The sequence below is a fragment of the Tasmannia lanceolata genome, unplaced genomic scaffold, assembly GCF_043159265.1.
Source record: "Tasmannia lanceolata isolate RefF3 unplaced genomic scaffold, GAP_Taslan_0.1 ptg000008l, whole genome shotgun sequence".
NCBI classification, from domain to species: domain Eukaryota; kingdom Viridiplantae; phylum Streptophyta; class Magnoliopsida; order Canellales; family Winteraceae; genus Tasmannia; species Tasmannia lanceolata.
In genome coordinates this window covers 54,665,418-54,689,255 of record NW_027518685.1, presented here as the reverse complement: position 1 = coordinate 54,689,255, position 23,838 = coordinate 54,665,418, and the positions used below count along the sequence as shown (strand labels likewise).

At 38.1% G+C, this 23,838-nt stretch overlaps 1 protein-coding gene and 1 long non-coding RNA gene across 5 annotated transcripts; both read left to right on the top strand.

Moving 5' to 3' along the window:
• Positions 1-1,255: 1,255 nt before the first annotated feature.
• LOC143883058 (uncharacterized) lies at positions 1,256-1,726 on the top strand. Its single transcript, XM_077386420.1, has one exon. The coding sequence runs from the start codon at positions 1,256-1,258 to the stop codon at positions 1,724-1,726; it is 471 nt and encodes a 156-aa protein (XP_077242535.1).
• A 4,168-nt stretch (positions 1,727-5,894) lies between these two features.
• On the top strand, positions 5,895-8,224 carry LOC143883645 (uncharacterized). Of its 4 annotated transcripts, XR_013252459.1 has the most exons (6): positions 5,895-6,033; positions 6,139-6,389; positions 6,669-7,014; positions 7,346-7,441; positions 7,650-7,811; positions 7,903-8,224. It is a non-coding gene; the product is annotated as an uncharacterized LOC143883645 (long non-coding RNA). The 4 variants fall into 4 exon arrangements; XR_013252460.1 differs by having other exon boundaries at positions 6,808-7,441; XR_013252457.1 differs by having other exon boundaries at positions 6,669-7,441.
• The last annotated feature ends 15,614 nt before the right edge of the window (positions 8,225-23,838 follow it).

Below are 23,838 nucleotides of genomic sequence, written 5' to 3'. Positions count from 1 at the left end.
GCAACCTCAGCAGCAGCAACCACAAGTTCAAGTACCACCGGTGGCAGGATAGCCACATCAAGTATTTGGAATTTCTAAATTTATGAGGCTTTCACTGAAAGTTTTTAAGGAATCGGCTGCGGCAGATGATGCCGAGTCTTGGCTAGAGAATGCAAAAAAGGCCTTTGAGGCAATGAACTGTAATAGAAATAAAAATAGAGTGAAATATGCCACCTATATGTTGGAAGGGAGAGCCCTTCATTGGTGGAAGGGAATCCAAAGAAAATATGAGCACCATCGGGGACCATTCACTTGGGCGACGTTCTGTACCGAGTTTCTTGTGATATTCTTTCCTCGCAGTACTTTGTACCGTATGCATCAAGAATTTACCCAGTTGGTGCAAGGAGATATGACCCTGGATGACTATGAAGCGGAATTTGATAGGTTGGCTCGTTTTGTACCTTCTTTGGTACCTGACGACGAAGCAAAGAGAAATAAATTTAAATTTGGATTAGCAATGTACCTGAAGAAGGGGATAGCCGGATCTACAGCCCTTGAATCTTATGAAGATTTGGTAGAAAGGCAAAGAAACTTGAAGCAGTTCATCAGGAAGCTTGAGCCTATGCTCAAGCTAATCAAAAGAAAAGAAATAGAGAAGGTGAAAATAAAGGACAAGATCCTAGGGGGATCAGCCCCGAATCACCAAGCGCCCAAACCTCCTGCTTTTAAAGAGCCTAGAGGAAAGCAAGAAAATCGTGGGGGCTATCAGAATAAGTCAGCATCGAATAGACCAGTTGCCCCTAAATGTGATCGTTGTGGAAAGAACCACCCTATTGAGACTTGTAGGTGGAATACGGAGGCTTGTTCCGATGTGGCGAGGTAGGCCACAGAAATGGGGAGTGTCCTCATCTGGCAGGAGATGCCCAATCAGTTCAGGGGACACCTACTGTTTGAGCTCAGACAGTTCAGACTCAGACTATTAAGAGTAGATTTGCACTTGTTAATTCTCAAGGGCCAAAGAAATGAAAGACCTCGTGTTCCGGCTCGAGCTTATGCTCTTACTCATCAGGACTCTTAGGTCACTGGCACAGTAGTATCAGGTACTATGCGTACAACATCCTCTTTTGGTCATGCACTATTTAACTCTGGAGCTACACACTCGTTTGTTTCATCTGCTTTTGCTACACTACACGGTTTACCTACTTCACCTCTTGATTATGATCTGTGTGTTAGCAGCCCAGTATGAAAAGAGATTTTGACTAACCGAATTAGTAAGATGTGTCCTGTCAGAATTGAAAATAGAGAACTGTTAGCAGATCTTATCTTGCTGGAGTTGTCTGATTTCAATATGATTATGGGTATGGACTGGTTATCTACGCATCATGCTTTAGTAGATTGCAATAAGAAAGTAGTGACTTTTGAAATTCCGGGAGAAGAGAAGTTTTATTTTGAAGGGAGTGGAGCTCACTTGACTCCTATAGTTTTGTCTGCTATACAAGCTTGTCGACTCCTTAGACAAGGTTGTAAAGCTTTCATGGCCTCAGTAGTTGAGATCAATGATATTGATATGAAGATTGAGAACATCCCTATAGTTAGGGAATTTACAGATGTGTTTCCCGAAGACCTTCCAGGTCTACCTCCGAATAGAGAAGTTGAATTTACTGTTGACGTAGCTCCTGGAACGGCGCCTATTTCTAAGGCCCCATATTGTATGGCACCTTTAGAAATGACAGAATTGAAAAGTTAGTTGGAAGAACTCTTAGAGAAGGGTTTTGTGTGACCCAGTGTTTCACCATGGGGAGCACCAATGTTGTTCGTTAAGAAGAAAGATAGAAGTATGAGATTATGTATAGATTACAGGGAATTGAACAAAGTTACCATAAAGAATAAATATCTGCTTCCGCGGATAGATGATTTGTTTGATCAATTGCAGGGGGCATGTGTGTTTTCCAAGATCGATCTTTGATCGGGATATCATTAGTTGAGGATCAAATCAGAAGACATTTTGAAAACGGCCTTCTGTACTCGGTATGGCCATTATGAGTTTCTTGTTATGCTATTTGGTTTAACCAATGCCCCGACAACTTTTATGGACCTAAAGAACAGGATATTCAAACCATTATTAGACCAGTTCGTGGTTGTGTTAATTGACGACATTCTGATATATTCTAGAAGTTAGTCTGACCACGAGCATCATTTGAGAATTGTCTTAGAAACCTTAAGAAAAGAGAAGCTTTATGGAAAACTGAAGAAATGTGAATTCTGGCTTGACTCAATCTCCTTTTTGGGTAGTCATGTGGTCTCTAAAGACGGTATCTTAGTAGACCCAATGGAATAGGCCGAATAATGTTCCTGAAATTCATAGTTTTCAGGGATTGGCGGGATAGTACCGCCCTTTCGTTCAGGACTTTTCACGTTCGCCTGCTCTGTTGACCCGTTTGACACGGAAAGGGACAAAATTTGTTTGGTTTGAAGACTGTGAATAGAGCTTTCAGGAATTGAAAAAGAGGCTAGTTTCTGCTCCCATCCTAACTTTGCCTGTTGGTGAAATGGGATTTGTGATTTACAGTGATGCCTCGAAGAAAGGCTTAGACTGTGTGTTGATGCAGAATGGCAAAGTGATTGCGTATGCTTCACGTCAGTTGAAACCTTATGAAGAGAAATTGGCAGCCGTCGTGTTTGCCTTGAAAATTTGGAGGCATTATCTGTATGGGGAACCGTGTGAAATCTTCACTGATCATAAGAGTCTGAAGTATATCTTTACTCAGAAAGAATTGAACATGAGACAAAGGAGTTGGCTAGAACTGTTGAATGACTACGACTTTACCATAAGCTATCACCCTGGAAAGGCTAACGTGGTAGCTGATGCTCTAAGTCGGAAGTCGTCTGTGAATTTGGCAACTTTGATTACTTCTCAGAAGTATGTTTTAGAAGACCTCCAAAGATCAGAAATAGAAATTCTAGCAAGAACTTTGGGGTATTGATGACAGCACTCCAAGTACGGCCCACATTGCAAGAAAGAATCAGAATAGCTTAGGAATCTGACCCAGAACTTTGTAAAATCAGAAATAAGTTCGAAGAAGGATCTGAATCTGAATTCCGGACTCACAATGATGGTACCCTGATGTTTGGTAACCGCATTTGTGTTCCAAATGACTTTGTTTTGAAAAATAAAATTTTGAAGGAAGCGCACAGTTCACGTTACTCTGTATACCCTGGGGTACAAAAATGTATAAGGACTTGAAAGAAAATTCCTAGTGGAACAATATGAAAAGAGAAATAGCTCAGTATGTATTTCAGTGCCTGAGTTGTCAGGTGATTAAAGCAGAACATCAGAGAGCACCCGGAACATTGCAACCACTTCCCATCCCAGAATGGAAGTGGGAGGAGATTACAATGGATTTTGTGTCAGCTCTATCTCGTACTCCTTCAGGCAATGATTCCGCATCGGTAATTGTGGACAGATTGACAAAGACAGCTCATTCATACCTATTAGAACTGGCTTGACACCTTAAAGGTTGGCTTGGTTATATGTTGATCAGATAGTGAAGTATCATGGTGTGCCTAAAACCATTGTACCAGATAAAGACACTCGTTTTGTATCTCAATTTTGGAATAGCTTACATTCAACAATGGGATCTTCCCTTAAATTCAGTACAGCTTTTCACCCTCAGACAGATGGACAATCTGAAAGAACTATTCAAATTTTAGAAGATATGCTCATGGCTTGTGTTATGGATTTGAAAGGATCTTGGGATGACCATCTTCCTTTAATTGAATTTTCCTACAGTAACAGTTATCAGGCCTGTATTAACATGGCACCTTTTGAGGCCCTTTACGAAAGGAGATGTAGATCACCCATATGCTAGGATGATGTGGGTGAAAGAAAACTCTTAGGCTCAAATTTTGTCCAGCAAGCAGTGGACAAAATCCATTTGATTAAAGAGCATCTCCGCACTGCACAGAGCCGACAAAAGAGCTTTGCAGATGTCAGACGAAGAGAATTGGAATTTCAGATTGGACATAAGGTACTTCTGAAAGTGTCACCCACCAAGGGAGTGATGCGGTTTGGGGTTGGAGGAAAACTCAGCCCAAGATTTGTGAGACCATATGAAATATTAGAAAAGATTGAAAAAGTGGCTTATCGATTGGCTTTACCTCCATCATTGTCTGGAGTGCACAATGTATTTCATGTGTCTATGTTACGAAAGTACATATCAGATCCGAATCATGTGATTGAATTAGAACCTCCGAATCTGAGAGAAGATCTGTCATTTGAAGAACAACCTATTCATATTGTGAATCGTAAGGACCAAGTTCTCAGGCGAAGGACTATTCCATATGTGAAAGTTCAATGGCGGAATCACTCAGAACGTGAAGCCACCTGTGAGCTGGAAGAGAAAATAAAATTGAAATATCCGTTTCTGATTGAGAACTCAGGTACGTGATAAGTAAATTTTGAGGACGAAATTTTTATAAGGAGGGTAGCATGTAAATACCCAAAATACCCCCTACTTAAATTTTTGTCCCCCTCTTTAAAAGAGGGGTGTTTTTGTCCGTTTGAAATTAACTCTGATTAGGGCTTCCTACTAAAGCCTATAAATACATCTTTTTATGGCTAAACAAACCCTAAACATTTTGTTTAAGCCCTAGAGAAAGAAATTGGAGAAAGAGAAGGAGAAGACCGAGGAGATCGCGATTTCGAAGTCGAAGCCGCGAGTCCAGGTAAGATCTATGAACTATGAAAGATTTAGATAGTTAGAAATCCTAAAATAAGGGTTTGAAAAGAGAAAAGAAATAAGATCTTTGATTAATATGAATTAGAAATAAGACCTTTGAACTCAGTTATGACCTTAACTATCTGACCTTATTGAATCCTGACATGTTTGACTGTGCTTAGAGTAGTGCTTTATTATATACTGAGCTTATCAGCTGACTGTGGTTATTTAATAGTTTTCAGGTCTTGGCCCTCGTGAAGATAACGAGGAACATGACGCTTAGCTTTGGATTTGGACTCAGAGATGTAGTTTAGTTATTTCAGTTTATTAGAAAGTGAGTACTTGAATAGTATGTAAAGACTTTATTAATTTATTTCCTCTTTGACTCTTTGGGGAAGAGATGAGATTGGATTTGACTCTGATGGGTCCGCATTAAAAATTACTTTGATATTTTAGTAATGAAATGCGAGGTTATTTTCTATTATTGCTTTATAGCCTTGTACATTTGTGAGATTCGTCTTGCAGGTGTATGGCGTTGTCATGTCGTACAGGCAGGGTGGGGTTTGGGCATTAACTATCAATTTCATAAGGTAATTTACTCTTATCAACGCAACCCATTAACAGTGGCCCTACCTAAGGACCTAAAGTACCTACCAATTTTGAACCATTTCATTGGGAAAATGTCAGTTTTGGCCCTTTTTCGATTGACCCAAAAGTAGAAAAAGGTTGGGATTTGCAGCAAAATACCCTCATTAGGTTACCAAAATAAATAAAAAAATCGGCGAGGAATTGGGCAAGACAGGTGTGAAAGACCAAGGGTAAGCCTGACCTTATCTGTCGGGCCTCCCCTCGATTTCATCGCCGGTGTAAAAAGGACGCAGTAAACGAGGGTACCCTCGAGAAGACTTTTTTATTTTTTGTCATAATCAAATGGCCATAGAAAAGCTCAAAACCCTTTAGAAAAATCAAATTAATTATTTAATTGGATTTCTGTTATCGGGCTGCTCAATAGCCCAACCACTCCTCTGACCCTTCCATAGGGTTTTCTTTGTTTCCTTCTTATTCCATCATCTCCCAGATCGGACGGTCCAGATTGGCTCTAGATTTCTAGGGTTCTTATATATATATATATATATATATATATATATATATATATATATATAGAGAGAGAGAGAGAGAGAGAGAGAGAGAGAGAGAGAGAGAGAGAGGGTTGTGAGTGAATTTTTTTGTGGAGAGATGATGATGAGATTTAGATTCACGTGTGATGATGAGAAAAGGGTTTTGAGGAAAAAAAGGGGTGAATGCATGGGGTCGTGGTCATTTCTGCAACCCAGCTGTAGGGTCGGCTCTTTTGTCTTTACATCGTCTTTGCTTTGCCTTTTTCTTATCTTTTTTTTTATCTCATATAATCATTCATTTCATCATCGTTATCATCATATAGCCCTTGAACGAAGGCGAGACTCTTGGGGGAGTGACAGAAAGAGAAAGAGGAAGCTTTTCCTTTGGGGGAATGTTGTCTGGCTCGAGGACTCACAAAAAAAACATAGAAAGTTTTTTTCTTTTTGTTTTCCTATATCTCGATCTAGGATAGATCGATATGGGTTTCCCCGGACCAGGCTTCATTCCCCTCAATTGTAGCTTCCATCTATGCAAATCAACTTTTTGGATCAAGCTCTGATGATGATTAACAAGGTTTGTATATTTTGGAGCTTTTTTTTTCCTTATTTTTTGGTCGGCGATTTTGGATTTGAGGGCTGTGTCCTAATATTTATGGGAGGGTTGTAGATTTTTATTTATTTTTGGTAGGTTTGGAGGGTTGTAGATTGGTGTAATGATATGGGTTTTGACTGTTTTTTATTTTATTTTGCTCTGTGATTGTTTCTGACGGGAAATAAAAAGGTTTTCATCATTACTTCTTTTTCTTCTAATCTGTTATCATGTATTGATTTGTCAGTCTTAAACCTTTTGCAGTTTTATCATTGGGTAGAAGTTTCTTCATGATGGCTTCCAGGATCTGCTCTGTCCGTTTCTGTTATTTTCAGATCCGGGATTTGGATAAGGGATTTCATTTTCTTTCATTTCCACTTTCTTTTCTCTTCCTACTTCTCAGGGTTTCTTGCCAGAGATCTGATATTTCCTATTGGTGGATCTTTGAATAAGACTATGCAGAAGAGATTGCAGGGAAGTAATCTCTACATGCCACTGTTTTGAAGTTTATTTTGATATCTTTTTTATACTGATTTTCTATTAAAAGTTACAGGCAGAGAAACACTTGCTTTGTGTTGAACGATCCATTTTCATGTGGTATCTCAAATGGGTACAAGATGATTATTTCTCGCTTTATCAATTCTTTATATGTTATTGTCTTAGGCCCGTCTTGTTATTATCTAGTCATATGCCTTGGTTTGGGTTGAAGAAAGCTCCATTTTCATGGGGTATCTCAAATGGGTATTTTGTGATTATTTCCCCCTTTATCAATTCTGTATATGTTATTCTTTTAGGCCTTTCCTGCCATTATCTAGTCCCTCTCTGGGTTCTTCATTTTTATTTTTTGCTTTCCTATTTCCTTCATCTGTAGTGAAGTTTTCATATTTAAATGCATTTTAGTCTTGTCATTTCAACTCATGTGAGATTATATTGTTGCATAGATCAAGATGAGAGATTCGAGTGGCTTTGATACTTGATAGTGAGGGGATTTGCGGATAAACTAAATGGAACATGCGATACTGATTTCCTAACTCTAGGTTATTTCCTCTTTCCTCTTTTCCCTTGAAATCGCATCTCAAGATTTTAGCTTTCTGTTAAGAGTACTGGCGTATCAAATCTCTTATCCTTTCCATAGATTACATGAAAGGTGAACAACAATCTTCTTGATAACCCACTCCGTATCACTTGATCTAACCAAAACCCTAATCTTTTAATCGTTTCCTTTTAATTCATCTATTGCTTCAGAAAAAAATGCATAAGAGACTGAAAAGAGTAAATGGGATTGGTCCAGTAGCTCAATTGGTTGAAGCCTTTTGTACGCCGATCATCCATGGTGGAAGTTCCAATCTCAGCTTAATTATATACCAAAAAAAAGGAAAGCGTCTGGCCTTGTGAAAATTTGAACTGGTAAATGAAATAGGTTTTTATTTCACTATCATTTCTCCTTACTTGACCCGATTTCCTCACTCCTTGCATTGCTCTGTGTATTTCTTATCAGATTTCAGTGTCAGTACAAAGATTGAAAAAGACAAAAGATGGGTGAGATATAGTGTCATCTTGGAAACACACGCGATGGATTGGAGTTCGTGGTTTGATACGTGCGATCAGTTGATGAAAGTGGTGAGAGCGTAGAGATAGAGTATGGGCTTTGGGTGTCCAATCACTTGCAGCCACAGAAGCTCATCTGCTACGCCATGGATTCCCCTCCACCCCACAAATCAATTACTCTCATTTAATGCACATTGATTTTCATTTTCCCGAGACCCCATGTAATGTAATGTAATGCTTTCTCATTTCAAAATTTAAACTAGTTTGGAATCTAGGAAACAATGTCAGTTTGACTCAACCAGACCAGTAAAGGGTCTCTTCGTTGCATCATTTATTTAACAAACAATCAATATCCCATATAAACATGGAGATGGGTAGAAAGCGGTTAAATCGATGCCCCTTGTTTTAACTTTAAACCCCAGGTTATGTAACATCGGTCTCCGATTTCTTGTTGTCGCATTGGGAAACTGCCTTTTTGGAAATTGAATCTTTTGACTTTGAATGCACAAAAGTGAAATAGTGGTTTGGTTTGGTCTTTTTTTGGTGGCAAAAGCTTCCATGCCCAAAACTTTTCTATGATTGTGTTCTTTTATCTCATGAGTGTATAGGCGAGTGGCTGAGTTAATGCTTTTGTCTACCATATCTTTCCGGCTTGGGTGTGGAAATTGCTTTAGGAAGTCTTGATGTTGGAATTGAGTGTGTGAGTCGAAAAATGTCACATGAAATAGCAGTGGTAGAGTGTTTTATAGTTTTTTTTTTTTTTTAATTCGCTAAAGAATGCTGTGATTAGGGGTGGCAACGGTTCGGTTTGACCCCCAAACCGAACCAAACTGAAATTTAAATCGGTTTGGTTCTAACGAACCGAAACCAAACCGAAATTTGAATTTTCGGTTCGGTTTGAAATTTGAATCGATTTGGTAGAACCAAACCGAAACCAAACCAAAATTTGAATAGGTTTAGTTTTTACCAAACCGAAACCGAATTTTCGGTTTGGTATCGGTTCGGTTTCGGTTGGATTGCGACCCCTAGCTGTGATGCAGGTGCATCTAGGATCATAGTCGATCCTTTGAGAAATTCAAGATAGAGTGGGAGAGTATTTTTAGGATATTTGATATTTGATAGTTTTAGCAAAAGAAGGATTGTTTTAGCAATATTTCCTTAATTTTAGGAGTACGAATTTTATTAGGAAGTTTATTTTTATTTGGTTGTTTAAGGAAAAGATGAAAAGTTGGATTTTTTTTCCTACTTTTTAGGGATGGAGTTGGAGTGAGAGTTTTTATGGATTCATTTGTTTTCTTTTTTTAAGTTTGAGTAGAATTAGTAAGTCAGTTTGATTAGGAATAGTCTTTTCAAAAGCCTATAAATTGGCAATCATGTTCTTTTTTCATTATCTTTTGGAAAATATGTTGCTTTCAGAAGTTGCCTTCGGAAAGTTGCCTTCCAAATCCAATGCTCCAAAGAGCCATCTGCTGCTCTTCGTTTACCTTACTGAACGTCATCTTCAAGCCACAATTCCTTTACATAATTTCAGCCCTTGCTCCACCTTTCAATTCTACAGTTTAGCTTCCATATAGCCACTACCTTGCTACCTTACCAAAGCCACCCAACTCCTTTTTCTTTATAGTTGCTCAATACCCAACCAAAAACCAATCCGTCACTCAGCTTTTGCCAGCAAAAACCTCCCATATCCATACACTAAACTTCCTTTTCTATTCAGCAGATAACCTCCCTTTCCTTCATCCAATTAAAGCTCCTCTTTACCCAAGACCCTTCCCTAAACTCCAATCGATTCACCCAAACAGCAGCTCATCATAGCCACCTTTTCCCCTAGTTTAGAGGCATGAAAAATTAGCCCTCTAACTTATATTATTGTCAATCGATTAACAGCTTTCTCTTCAGCGTCCCACTACAAACCCCAAATTCCTTTCCCATGGTGACCATCAACCCTCCTGTAGGTAGCCCATAAACACACACATCGACCTTCCAATAAACGACTCCTTTTTATTTATTTATATTAAACTAACATCCGATTGAGAGAATCTGCCTCCCTTCAACCCCTTTAATATAAAGATTTGTATTACCCCTTGAACTTCCGCTGTCCGCCCTTGAGCTTCCGCTGTCCGCTGTCCGCTGTCCGCCCCTGCATCATTTGGTATCAGAGCTAAGGGAACAGAGGATTCCATCTCCTTTGTAATCTTGGGTTGAAAAAAAAAAAAAAAGCTGCCACCATGCCTTCACCATGATCTCAATTAAACATAATATTTGAGATGTTAAACACCATCAGTTAGAAGCAAGAAGAGATGCATCAGAGGCAGGAAGAGATGTACGAGAGACGAGAAAATATGATTCAACAACTTCAGGGAGTGATCCGACATTTGAATGAACATGTTGATGAAAAGGAAAGATCAACGTTCAAATCGCTAACAAAGGATATTGAGGATTCCCTTGAGGATGATAAAATTGAAGAAGAAGAAGATCCACTGAGAATAGGTGAATCTCTTGAAGATACCGATGATCATGAATTGATTGAAAGTGAGCTCAACGATTGATGTTGATCAAAGTAAAAGTTATTTTCTGCCTTCGCCAACCAAATTCAATGAGCATATCGACGGGGTGCTTTCCGACCGTGGGAGCCGGTTCTCTCCCGCTTCCAACTCCTTCGGTAGCGTGGGATCACCACATCGAGTAAGAAAGGGGGTGTTTGTTTATCTCCATTTTCTGTGAACTTGGGACCGGATTCCAAATTTCACAGAAAAAGAGAGTCTCAGAGTCGCCACCTAGGTTAGGGCCTAGAACCACAGTCTGTCTGCTTTTCTGAAGAAACGGGGATAGAGAGTCGAATTTCATTTGAGGAGTAGTAGCCAAAGTTGTACTCTAGGGTTGGTTCCTAGAACCCATAATTCTACTATATTTGTTAAGGCATGTTCTTTACAGAAATTTGAGTAAGGGTTATGGTTACATTCGTGGAAGGTGTTAGGCACCGCTCATGCCTGGGTAAACCTGGTTTCTTGACTTGATTTAGCGGTTTTAAAGAACTTTATGAGAAATCATAACTTTTTATCCTTTATTACGATTAGGCTTAGTTTCTGTATGCAAATGGATGGGATTTATGAAAGAAAGAAAAGAATCGGTTTGGGGCGTTATTTGGATTGAGGGTATATACTGCATGTTTCGAGTCCCTAGAGGATCTCACAGTTACGGCCTCAATCAGGATAACTAAAATGAAAGGAAATGACAAAGCGTAAAGGAAAGAAAAGGGAGGGCTTTTTTATTCCCTCTGTTTGTCCAACACTGTTGTAGCGCTTGGGCTCTCGTCTCTATCTCTTTTGTCTATGGTAGGACCGGAGATAGAGTGGTGAGATAAGAAGATGGAACAGAGCCCTATTTACAAAGAGAGAGATGGGATATACGTTACAAGACCCGGGGCAAGAGGAGCCATGGATCCTATAACTACCCTTTACTGGATTTTATAACATAAATGCAGAAAGCTGGAAAATAAACGTAACTTTACCAAAGAAGCGAGGATGCCTCCCAAAAAGTTGGTGGCGTAACGACGTTAGTTGGATGGCGTAGCTCTGAGTTCTTAAAAAATTCGGCAGAACAACGGCCCTAGTAGGATGGTGTAGCTTCAGGTTCTCTGAAAATTCGGCAGAACAACTACGCTAGTTGAGTAGGATAGCTCCGAGTCATCGGAAATTCGGTAGAATGCCGACACCCACTGTGAGCTCCCTATGTATTTCTCTACTTTCTCTCTCTCGGGTAAAGAAAGTAGGGTTTCTCGGACAGAGTTTCCTCGAAAACAACTGAAAATCAGAGAAACAGAGGTTTTTTTACTGAAAATCTGATTTTAATCTGCGTAAAATCTTATTTTTACACTTACACCTATTTATAAGGCTCAGATGCTAAATCAAAGAGTGCGATTTTAAAATTACAAATTACAATTTGGTGGTCGCACCCCTCGATCTGAGGGCCCTTAGTTGGTCAGTTAGGGGTATTTTGGGTATTTTCAAGGTTTTTCCTTTTTTTTGGGGGGGGGGGGGGCTTAACTCCTTTGTTTGGACTCCGAATCGCCCGTGGTCAGATCCGTTAGACTCCCTGCGGCAAGAAGGATCCAATGAATCTTATTTCGTGCTATGGAGTGGCGCGGGCAATCCCGATGTGTTCGAGATTAGGTTTTCAAGGCTTCTTGGGAGTTTTGGGGAATTTTTAAAGACCATCACTCCTTCGTTTGGACCCCAAATCGCGCACGGTCAGATCAATTATACTCCTCGTGGCGAGGATAATCCAATAAACCTAATTACACACTTTAAAATAGTGTATGCAATTTTGCTCATTTTCGACTCAAAGGTAAAAATGCGGGCGAATGCCGTGTGAAACGGGCTTTTTAGTTATGCCGTAAAAGGCGGGTGACGTGTGGAAACGGGCTTTTAGGTTTTAACTTTGGGACAAATTTATTTTTTGAGAAGTATTTCCTTTTTCACGAACAAGAGAGAGATCGAGAGAGAGAGAGAGAACAAGGGCTTCGGGCTTGTCATGGGACTCATCCTCGCGATAACCTATCATTAGTACCACCTTGACAAAATTGGGTGACTATAGATGCCCCTCTTTAGTAGAGGGTGCAAGGCGCACGAATGCCAAAGTTAGAAGACAACAAAATTTTGTCACTGGGGACTAATGATAAGGTTATAAGGCTCGCATTGGATACTTAGGCGTGCAACCTTTACCAAGGAACCTTGATGTTAGGTCCTTGAGTGGAAACCTCTCGCTAATGGTTTTTGGGTTTTGAAAATGCGACTGCTCAAACGAGTCTTGGGTGGACGTCGTTTCTACAAGACAGGGAGGGTCATTTGAAGTCAGGTTTGGCGCTTGACTTCAGGAGGGACCTCGAGGGATGTCGTTCTGACATGTAGTGCTAATGTCAAAAAAGGGGATGCCTATGAGAAATCTAGTGTTTAATACAACGGATCGTACACGAGGTTCAATTGAATATAGCAGATGTATGATTGTCATTTGATCTTGGATTCAAATGAGTGTTTTGATTACAAGGGATCCCGTGTTCCAACGGGCCCTTGATCTAAGGAGATGCCTTAAGGGTCGGCCAAAAGACTGGTTATCGTACGGGACCTACAAGGTGGGATGCAATTCTAGCATCCAGTTCTTGACTTTTGAGGGCCACCATGTAGTGACAGATTTATTGGGGTGTTTGAGAGCTACCACATAGAAACAGACTTACTCTTGGTTTGGAGGGTTACCGTGTATGAACGGGCTTACCCTGAAGTTGGAGAGCTACTGTAGACACCCCATTTTGACCGAGCCCTATTTGACATTGTTGAAAAAAACCTCATCAAATCATTGAATTGGAACTCCAAATTACACCTTGAGGTAGCTTAGGGTCTCTCATAGGTCCTCGTAAAATTTCGTCGGAATCTGTCTAGGTTTGCCTAGCAAACAAGAGTGATAATGTAATGTAGTGTATGAATAAAGGGGGGGGGGGGTGTCCCGGGGTAAGAGTTGGCTGTCCAGGGAAAGAAACGAGAAGAATTTTATAACATGTAAAAAGGGAGGGTGAATTAGCTCGATTATTTCACATCTCATTTGGCACGCCAATCAGATTTTATGCGCCCATCAATTTGGGGGGCTGCCAATATCAATAGCCTTTTCATTATATAAAAAGAAATGATAAAAAATAAAAGGGGATTCTTCATTTTTTCTCGTTGGAGAAGTTTCGAGAGATCTGAGAGAGAGAAAATTGCAGGCGATTTCCAATCTCCTTCTCCGGCAGATCTACCGGCAGGAATCTAAGCTCCGATCGCCGGATACTCCATCCAAATTCCTTCTAGTAGTTCCCTCTTTTACTTTATCTTCACTATTCCTCTGTTTCATTTTTCTGCCCAAATCCAGATCAAATATCTTCTTCTCCGATCATAGTCCGGCCAAGCTCCGACCGTGTCCCGATCATTTCTGCTGGAGATCAGGCAATCCTATCACCTTAAATCTGTGTAAGTTTTGTTATAAATAACATTTTTCGTTTCCTCTTTCTTCCTTCATACCTTAAAAACCCTAGCAACTATACATTCAAACTTGAAACCCTAGCTTTCATACCTTCATCTCCAGCAGATTTTTGACGGATTCCGGTTGGAATTCCGGTTTGGTCTTGTCCTATTCTAGCTCTTTCAACTTCGACCTTCGTCACAAATTCGTTTGGAAAGTCCATCTCCATCATTTCTATGATCTAAAACTCTAGATCCATTCCCTTCTTCATTAGATCCCTCCTTAATCTCCACTAATTCCTGCAAATTTTGTTAAAATCTGATCGATTCTCTTTTGGTTCATAAATTTCGTGGCTCTGTTATCAGATTGGAGCAGAGCATGTGTAGAAAGATATAAAGAGAGCTAGTAGTAAAGTTAGTTTTACATCAAAGAGTTAACAGATTCTTATGAGTTTTGGCCAATTTTAAGGGGTTTTAGCAAGAACTCAACACACAAGAAAAAAAAAGTTGCAGAGAAGTTGTTGATCTCGTCCTTCATTTCCGATCAGTGCTGACCATCATCCTTTGAAGTTTCATTTTGAAAAAAAATAAAAAAAATTCATTTCACTAGTAAGGATTTGATAATTCACATTTTTGATTTTAGAGTATGTTCTTTATATCTTGTAGATCTCAGTTTTTATAAGATCTTTTGTATACAGATGTTGCAGAATTTCTGATTCTGGAGCCCTGATTTATATGATTTAATGTTTAGAGATCTATGATATTGTCAGCTCAAGAGTTTACAGTTTAAGAAGAAAATTGAAATGAGCAGGTATTTTGGTAGGAATAAAAGTGATGAAACTCCTTTCCTGATAAGATTCATGTTTATTGTAGCTAGAAAATTTTGATTCTGACTTTTAATTTCCATTGTGATCTATGTGTTTATGAAAATCCAAGGGTGGTCCCGAGTACGGCAACAATGAGGAGTGAAAGTTATTAGGTTGCTAGCAAGTTTTAGCCTTTTGAAAACTCAAACCTAATTTAGAAGATTAAGAGATCAACAATGAAATTCAAGCACACAAGTTAAATCTAAAGGTGCAATGCAAATAAAGAGAAAGAGTTTAAGAGAGAGTGCACCCGAGATTTAAAGTGGTTCGGTCCTCAAAACGCAAGGCCTACTCCACTCCACCAACTAAATACGTTGATGGCTTCACTATGTGATCTTCTTAACTTCGGCGAAGATCAATGCCGATTACAATTCCGATCACCTTTAACCTTGGTGGCAATATTCACCACGGAGAGTGGGCTTCGCTTCTCCCAACACTCGCCCAATACACGTTTCTTGAATAAGAAAGAAGGAAACAAAAATCCCTCACAAGGGTTTACAACTTTGTAGAAGATGTACAAATTGAGCCTTATGATCCAAATCCTAATCTTAGAGGATGAGAGGCATAAACAAGCTTTGATCACTCTTAGAATATACCAATAGGTTTTTAGAGTGTTAGGATTTTTAATTGGGGTGTTTGGAATGCCCATATTTATAGAAAAACCCAAATATGACCGTTCAAGGGCATAGTGGTAATTCCATTAAAATTACCAACGGCTATTTTTCTTACCGTTATAGTATTCTCGGAGTTCCGAGAAATTATCGTAGTTCCGGGAGTACAAACAGAAGATGGAAAATTTCTACTGGACCATTTCTCGGAGCTCCGAGGATTCTCTCGGAGTTCCGAGAAGCCTATCAGCAGCGGATTTTTAATTATGTTTCTTGGGCTTCCAACTTTACACCATGATGGGATTGCTATGAGGGTTCCAAGGAGTTGGAACACCACAAGGACAATCTTTTATACATTTAGGGTGTGTGAGATTAACTTAATTTATGCCTCTTAAAATCTAAAACTAAGATTGGATCTTATACAATCTAATATGACTTTGATCTTCAATGGATTCTTCAACTCTTCATTTGTCTTGGATCTCCGATGTCTTTGGCATTCATAAGCGGTCCAATTGCGAGCTTCTTTGGCCTCAATCCAAGCAATCTTGTCTTAAAGCATTTATGATCTACAACTTAGACAATCAAATGCATTAGTGATCTTAGATCACTTGTGTATTGGAATCATCAAAATAAGATGGGAATGCCAAGGTGGGAACCATTGGGCTTACAATCTCCCCCTTTTTGATGATGACAAGCACAAGAGATTTTCAATAAAAGCATGCATATATTTTCTTACATGAGATTTCTCTCCCCCTTTGGCATCTATCAAAAAGATGGGTAAAAGAAAAAACAAATGGATAAAATTTTCAAATTTTAAGCTCCCCCTTTTTCAAGGAAAAAGACAATTATAGAACTCCCCCTTTTTGGAAAAATAAATTCAATACAAGAGGGGAAATTTTAAATAACCATACAAAGATATTCAATTGAAAGAGCAAGCCCCTAATCTAAGCACATATGATGAAAATCATATGGGGGCTTTGGGAACCCAAGATTTCTTGGTTCCACCACAATCCCTAATCTTAGATGCACATTAGAATTTGTAATGACTATTTATTCTACAATAATGGCATCTAACATGAGGGTTAGATAAGCTAGTCCTATCATAAAATGCATGATTAGGTCTATGACTAGGTTTCTTTAAGATTATGTCAATTATTTTGTCACCATTTAGGAATCCATTGACACATAATCTTAATCTTTCATTTTCATTATGAAGATGGGTTATTTGATTTAAAAAATCATTAGATTCATCTTCATAAGATTTGGAAGAGCTTGCCACATTTTGAAGTTGGCAAGATTTCTCATCCAAACAACCCTTAAGGGTTTTAATCTCAAGTTTAAAATTTTCAATTTGTGCTTGAGATTTAGATATGGAAGAAGATGATTCATTTTTCAAAACATCAAGTTCATTTTCTAATTTAGAAATAGATTTTTTAAGAACTTTATTTTTTGAAATTTGAGAATGCAAGGTAGTGCACAATTCATCATAAGATATTATTTCACTATCACTACTAGATGAATAACAAGAGAGGTTAGAATTTACCTCAACTTCATGGGAGAATGCCATGAGGCAAAGATCGTCTTTTTTCTCTTCCCCTTCGCTTGAACTTTTGCCCGACGTGCTTAACGCCTCCCAACCGGCGGCAAGAGCCTTGTGCTTCTTCCAATCCTTCTTCTTTCCCTTGTACTTTGATGAAGATGACTTGAGAAGTCGACACTCCGTTCTTTTGTGTCCCGTCTTCTTGAAATTGTGACACCTTATAGCTTTCTCAACATCACTTTCTTCTTTCTTCTTCTTTTTATCCTTTTTACACTTCTTTCTCCATAAGCTTTTAAATTTTCTTAAAGCTTCTTCTTCATCACTATCCGCCTCACTTGAGGTTGATGACTCTGCTTTTACCTTGGAGACCTTTAGAGCTAGAGATCGGCTTTCTTTTTCCTTCTCTTTTGGCTTCTTCTCCTCTTGTCGGCTAGTGAGGAGCATCTCATGGGTGATGAGAGATCCTACAAGCTCTTCCACGGTTAGCGCCTTAAGATCCTTTGATTCTTGTATTGCGGTGACCTTTGGATCCCAATGTGGAGGAAGTGACCTAAGCAACTTACTCACAAGCTCATCAGTAGGATAAGATTTACCAAGATTTGCTAATTCATTAGAAATTTTAGAAAATCGGGTATACATTTCAGAAATACTTTCATTTTGACCCATTCTAAACATTTCATATTTGCTCTTTAACAAGTTTATTTTGGAATCCTTAACTTGAGATGTTCCCTCATGGGTAACGGCAAGTGTATCCCAAATAACCTTGGCGGAATAAAAAAGAGCTACTCTATTAAACTCCTCCATAGATATGGCGCAAAACAAAGAATTTATGGCTTTGTAATTTAAATTTGCATGCCTTTTCTCTACGAGATTCCATTCTTCAAATGGCTTTGAAGGCAAAGTGTAGCCATTTTCTACAATATGCCAAAGTTCCACATCTATCGAAAGAAGATAGATGCGCATCCTTGTCTTCCAATGTCCATAGTTGGACCCATCAAAGAAGGGAGGTCTAGTTGTGGAATGGCCCTCCGGAAGTCCGGTTCCATTTGTATTTGCCATTTCAGAAAATAGAAAGTTGCCAAAGATCTAATGATCTTTCCCTTGTTAAATTTTTTAAAGAAAAATTTATCAAAGATTTTAAGAAAACGAAAATCTTTTAAGAGCCAAGGCTCTGATACCAACTGAAAATCCAAGGGTGGTCCCGAGTACGGCAACAATGAGGAGTGAAAATTATTAGGTTGCTAGCAAGTTTTAGCCTTTTGAAAACTCAAACCTAATTTAGAAGATTAAGAGATCAACAATGAAATTCAAGCACACAAGTTAAATCTAAAGGTGCAATGCAAATAAAGAGAAAGAGTTTAAGAGAGAGTGCACCCGAGATTTAAAGTGGTTCGGTCCTCAAAACGCAAGGCCTACTCCACTCCACCAACTAAACACGTTGATGGCTTCACTATGTGATCTTCTTAACTTTGGCGAAGATCAATGCCGATTACAATTCCGATCACCTTTAACCTTGGTGGCAATATTCACCACGGAGAGTGGGCTTCGCTTCTCCCAACACTCGCCCAATACACAATTCTTGAATAAGAAAGAAGGAAACAAATATCCCTCACAAGGGTTTACAACTTTGTAGAAGATGTACAAATTGAGCCTTATGATCCAAATCCTAATCTTAGAGGATGAGAGGCATAAACAAGCTTTGATCACTCTTAGAATATACCAATAGGTTTTTAGAGTGTTAGGATTTTTAATTGGGGTGTTTGGAATGCCCATATTTATAGAAAAACCCAAATATGACCGTTCAAGGGCATAGTGGTAATTCCAGCAAAATTACCAACAGCTATTTTTCTTACGGTTATAGTGTTCTCGGAGTTCCGAGAAATTCTCGGAGTTCCGAGAATTTTTCTTGGAGTTCCGGGAGTACAAACAGAAGACGAAAAATTTCTACTGGACCATTTCTCGGAGCTCCGAGGATTCTCTCGGAGTTCCGAGAAGCCTATCAGCAGTAGATTTTCAATTCTGTTTCTTGGGCTTCCAACTTTACACCAAGATGGGATTGCTATGAGGGTTCCAAGGTGTTGGAACACCACAAGGACAATCTTTTATACATTTAGGGTGTGTGAGATTAACTTAATTTATGCCTCTTAAAATCTAAAACTAAGATTGGATCTTATACAATCTAATATGACTTTGATCTTCAATGGATTCTTCAACTCTTCATTTGTCTTGGATCTCCGATGTCTTTGGCCTTCATAAGCGGTCCAATTGCGAGCTTCTTTGGCCTCAATCCAAGCAATCTTGTCTTAAAGCATTTATGATCTACAACTTAGACAATCAAACACATTAGTGATCTTAAATCACTTGTGTATTGGAATCATCAAAATAAGATGAGAATGCCAAGGTGGGAACCATTGGGCTTACAGTTTATAATGTTTCCTGAGATTTTCAAGTGTTTATTTGAACATATTCTGATAAGTGTCCTAGTTTTAATCATAGTTTTAATCATACATGTTATTTCTTGATTATAAGTTCAAATGTTTTCTCAGGCTTACATTATTTTCGTTGATTGTTGTACGTAAGTCATGTGTTGCTCAACTGCTAGTAAAGGCCATGATTGTGAATGATTTCCAATGGCTGAGAATCATATCCTTGAGCGACCAGTGGTTTAAAAAAAGAAGAAGAATACTTGAGTTGGTTGTGATATTATTTAGGTGTTTTTAATGAGTTGTTCCATCTTCTTCTTTGCTGGCATATACTAGAGGATATTAATATGATTATGCTTTATCTTTCAGGTAGTTTGACTGGTTTGTTTTTATTAATGATAGATAAGTCATGTGGTAATGATACACCAATATTTTTCTTTTCTTTTCTTTAAAATGGAATGGACATTATTACTTTGTTAGCATCATTAGGCACTGAAGAAAACTGGTGAGGATCATTTCAACTTTGGAATGCTTTGTGTGCCCTGGATTAATTTTATGACCAAGGCTTAAATTTTTTACAATCATCTCTTTTGGTCGTTGTTGAGTATTCATTTTGTTTATGATTTTGTGTGAGAGATTTGGGTTCGGTTTATGCTATTCCTTTGATTGGTCTGAGTGATAGGATCCTTTGAGATATGTCATTTTGCTATTTTAAAGGGTGATTATTTGAGCTGGAATACAAAGAGAAATTTAGGCAACTCTCGAACAAGTTATAAGACTCAAAGTTTTTCTTGTGCTGTCTCTTTTGAAGGTGATATTAATCTTATCATGGGTTGGATCATTGACAAAATGAAGTAGTGTTTTTATAGCCCATTGCCTGTATGGCTCAGTGTTCATATAGTTCCATCCTTACATAGTTCACTGCTTATTAGTTACGTGCTCATATATTTTAGTGTTTGTCGGCCTAATGTTTGTATAATTCAGAGCCCATAAAGTTCAATGCTCGTACAATTTACTATTCACAAGTTCAGTGTTTTAATGATTCAATGCTTGCATAATCCATTGCTCATATAGTTTTGTATTTGTTTAGTTTAGGCATTTATATGTTCTTGGAATACCTTAAATTTGTGCATCTTTCTTCATCTAGTTAACTGGACTTCAACTCAGGGCAAAAGGATTATGAGTACATGTATCACAATAGCATTAGTTCACTTCTCTTTATGGTTGTTCGGAGTCATTGAGTTAGTCGGATTGTGAATTATAATAGCATTTTATAAAGTTCCCTAACCATTAGCAAGTAAAATACCCTGATAGAATTATTAAAATGTGATGCACATAATCTGTATATAATTCTACCCCAAGGGATCTTCATTAGCATGCTTTAATTATAGAAGGACTTGAATGTATTGTGTTCATTGCATAACCTGGCCTGTTTATATATAGCCTGAAGCCTTTAGATATTTCTACTATTGAAGTTGCCTAGGTTCTGTTGTGTAATTCTTTCTGAGCTGGCAAAGCCTCCTTATAAAAGATTTTAGTTGTTGGCCTTTTGAGTTTTACCTAACTATAAAGACTCTTAGTAAGGACATATTTGCACAATTTTCTGTAATATTGAGTCTATATGTGTGTTCAGTTGAATATGATTTGCATGCCAAGGTTGGAAGAAGCAGTTCTATTAAATTTGTTGTCGACTGACCTGCTATGCATATGAGAAGCTTTTGATTTGGGCTTTCTCATTGACAATTTGATCATGATTTAGAATGATTTACAGAAGCAAAGAATGGCCTGAAACTGGGCAGTTTCTGCGCATAGATATAACTTACAAGTTGTATTTTTTTTTAAGGGGTAATAAAATGGTAGTTGTTGTTTGTAATTTAATTGCATTGAAATCTGATCATTTTCATGAGCATTAGGTTTTTGAAGCTGGAATAACAGTTGTATTGTGATTCATGATCTTTACTTTTATCTGGGCTTAATAACGAGTACATTTATGTGTGAATTGTAGGTAGGAAAAGCATGTATTTTTCTCATTTTAAGCGGTGCTACTAAGGTATCTTCCTTGTTTTTGGTGTTTCAGGATTCTAATTAGAGTTTTGAAGGAATTAAAGCTAAAAAGATAAAAAGGGCATCGGTATGGCCAAAAATCAAGAAGTTGGTATAAATATCACTTCTTTTATACAATGATAGACCCATTTACACATCAGCTCTCATCATCCTCACCCACGTCGCACCAAGGGCCCACAACGAACTAGTCCCATTTTCTATTTTCATCTTTGATGCAGGGACAGTTCTGTCACAATATTGCTGGTCCGTTTTTCAACCACATTTTTACGGTATTAAATGGCAGAATTAGGGAAAGTGGTAAACGACAAAGTTTTAGGTCTTCTCAAAATCTTTCCAACAAGTACTTATGGCCAAGATTTGGAGCAGCGGTTAAAATGTTATTTCTGATTTAGTAAGCTGTGTCTGTGTGCAATTATTGGATGGTTCGGATTACCCTACGAGAATGATTTAGGGGCGCCATTGATTCATAGTCCACTAATTAGATGGCTGAGATCATCGTATCATGTATGCCATACAACGACCTTCTCTTTCTTCTCTTGTTCACTAAAAATGAGCTTACCAATTTGAGTGGGTACGCAATCATTGGAATGTTAATTTTGTCTAACTTGGATTGGGCCCACTATGAACAATATAAATTTTGGGAGAGAGAGACATGTTCGGTTAAGCTTGAAGGAAGGGACCCACGCTTGGATTTAAAAATTCGATTTTCTAATCTCAGAATGGGTTGTACTCTTTCTTTTGGATGGTTTGGATTTATTCTTGATGAGCAATTTTGTATTATGTACCAATAAACCCATATACTAACAAAGAGAGCACAAGGCTTGCATGGATTTGATGACATCAATATGCATGGAAATAGTGTAACCGAGCATGCAAGGCAAGAAAAAAGAATAACCTACTATACTTGCATGGCGTGGATAACATGCATATGCATATGCATACAAGTGGCACCATGGACATTTGATAATAGAAGGTTGATTTTTTAGTAACAAATGTGGGTCCCACTTGCCATTTTGTCTCTTTAGAAAACGTGGGGTCCACTATGATGAGAAATTTGGAAAGAGGTTTTCATGGGCAGCAGCTCTTCACTTTAGGAATTGTTGAAATTAGCAACCAAAACGTGTAAGCTTGCAATGGCAACTGAATTGGGGTGTTGCCAATTTATAAATTCTACTAATGGCAACTGGATAAGAAACAGTAGTTTCTAAATGGACAAGTAGACACGTTTTCAACAAAGTGGGACCCACTTGGAAGCTGAAAATGGAATTGTTGCTGAAATTTCCGAGAGCAAGTTGTAGAAATGGCCCAATTTAGAAGTTGCTAGAATTCAAAGAATGCTGAATTAGTAATGTTGTGGCGTTTTTCTTTGGAATGTAAAGATACATTCGGTAGTTTTCTTATTTTAAAGGAATTGGGGAAGAAGAGACAATCAAAATAGTACGATGTAAAACCCACCATGGTATGTGGCTGCCAAGTGTCTAATATTTTTGGAAAAAAATAAGGGATGGTCGGTTGCTAAAAAATTTCACCAAGTTATTTGACCTCCTTGTTACTATTTTCAAGGATATAGGATGAGTGGCAAGTGATATTTTGAGGATAACCAAAAATATATAAATTCAAGAGTGTCAACCAACTCTTCTGTCTCTCTCTCTCTCTCTCTCTCTCTCTCTCTCTCTCTCTCTCTCTCTCCAGCCGTCTTCAATTTTTCGTCCCATTCTTTTCTTCTCCCTCTCTAATTTTCGTTATTTTTTTCTTCCCATTGGCTTTGAAATTTTCACCCACTTCTTTCTCACTCCTCTAAATTTTATATAATTAATATAAATTAGAGGGTTATTTCGATTAAATACTCATAAATAATGACATCTTTTAGATCTTATTATTTATTGACTGTTTAGTTGGATTTTCAACCTAATTCAAAGGATTGTTTTAATTAATCAATTTTATTGAAACCCATGGTGGATTCTAATCCTAAGTACTCTTTTATTTTGAATTAAGGATTTTACACTATTCCAAATTACTTTTGCAATTTCGCAATTCACTTAAGCCCTTAGAATTTGGTTTTCTAATTAAATTAGATAAGTAGTTAATAGAGATCATTAAAATTTGGTACACTTTGCCTAAATTAGGATTTTAAATAAAAAAGATCTTAGTTAAATTTGATTCTTAGATTGAATAGAATATACGCTTATATATAGTGTTGGCTCCGAGGTCTAAGTCCACGAAAATCCTGAGTCCATTCCACGCAACATTATATCATAGCTAGTATTCTAATCGGTAAAAGAATAGGATTGACAACTAGATTTCTCTTCCCTGAGTTCGACCCGTAATTACACGATCCGTGTACTTGCGGTTATTTAATATTACAATCACTGCCACTTGTATGCATATGCATATG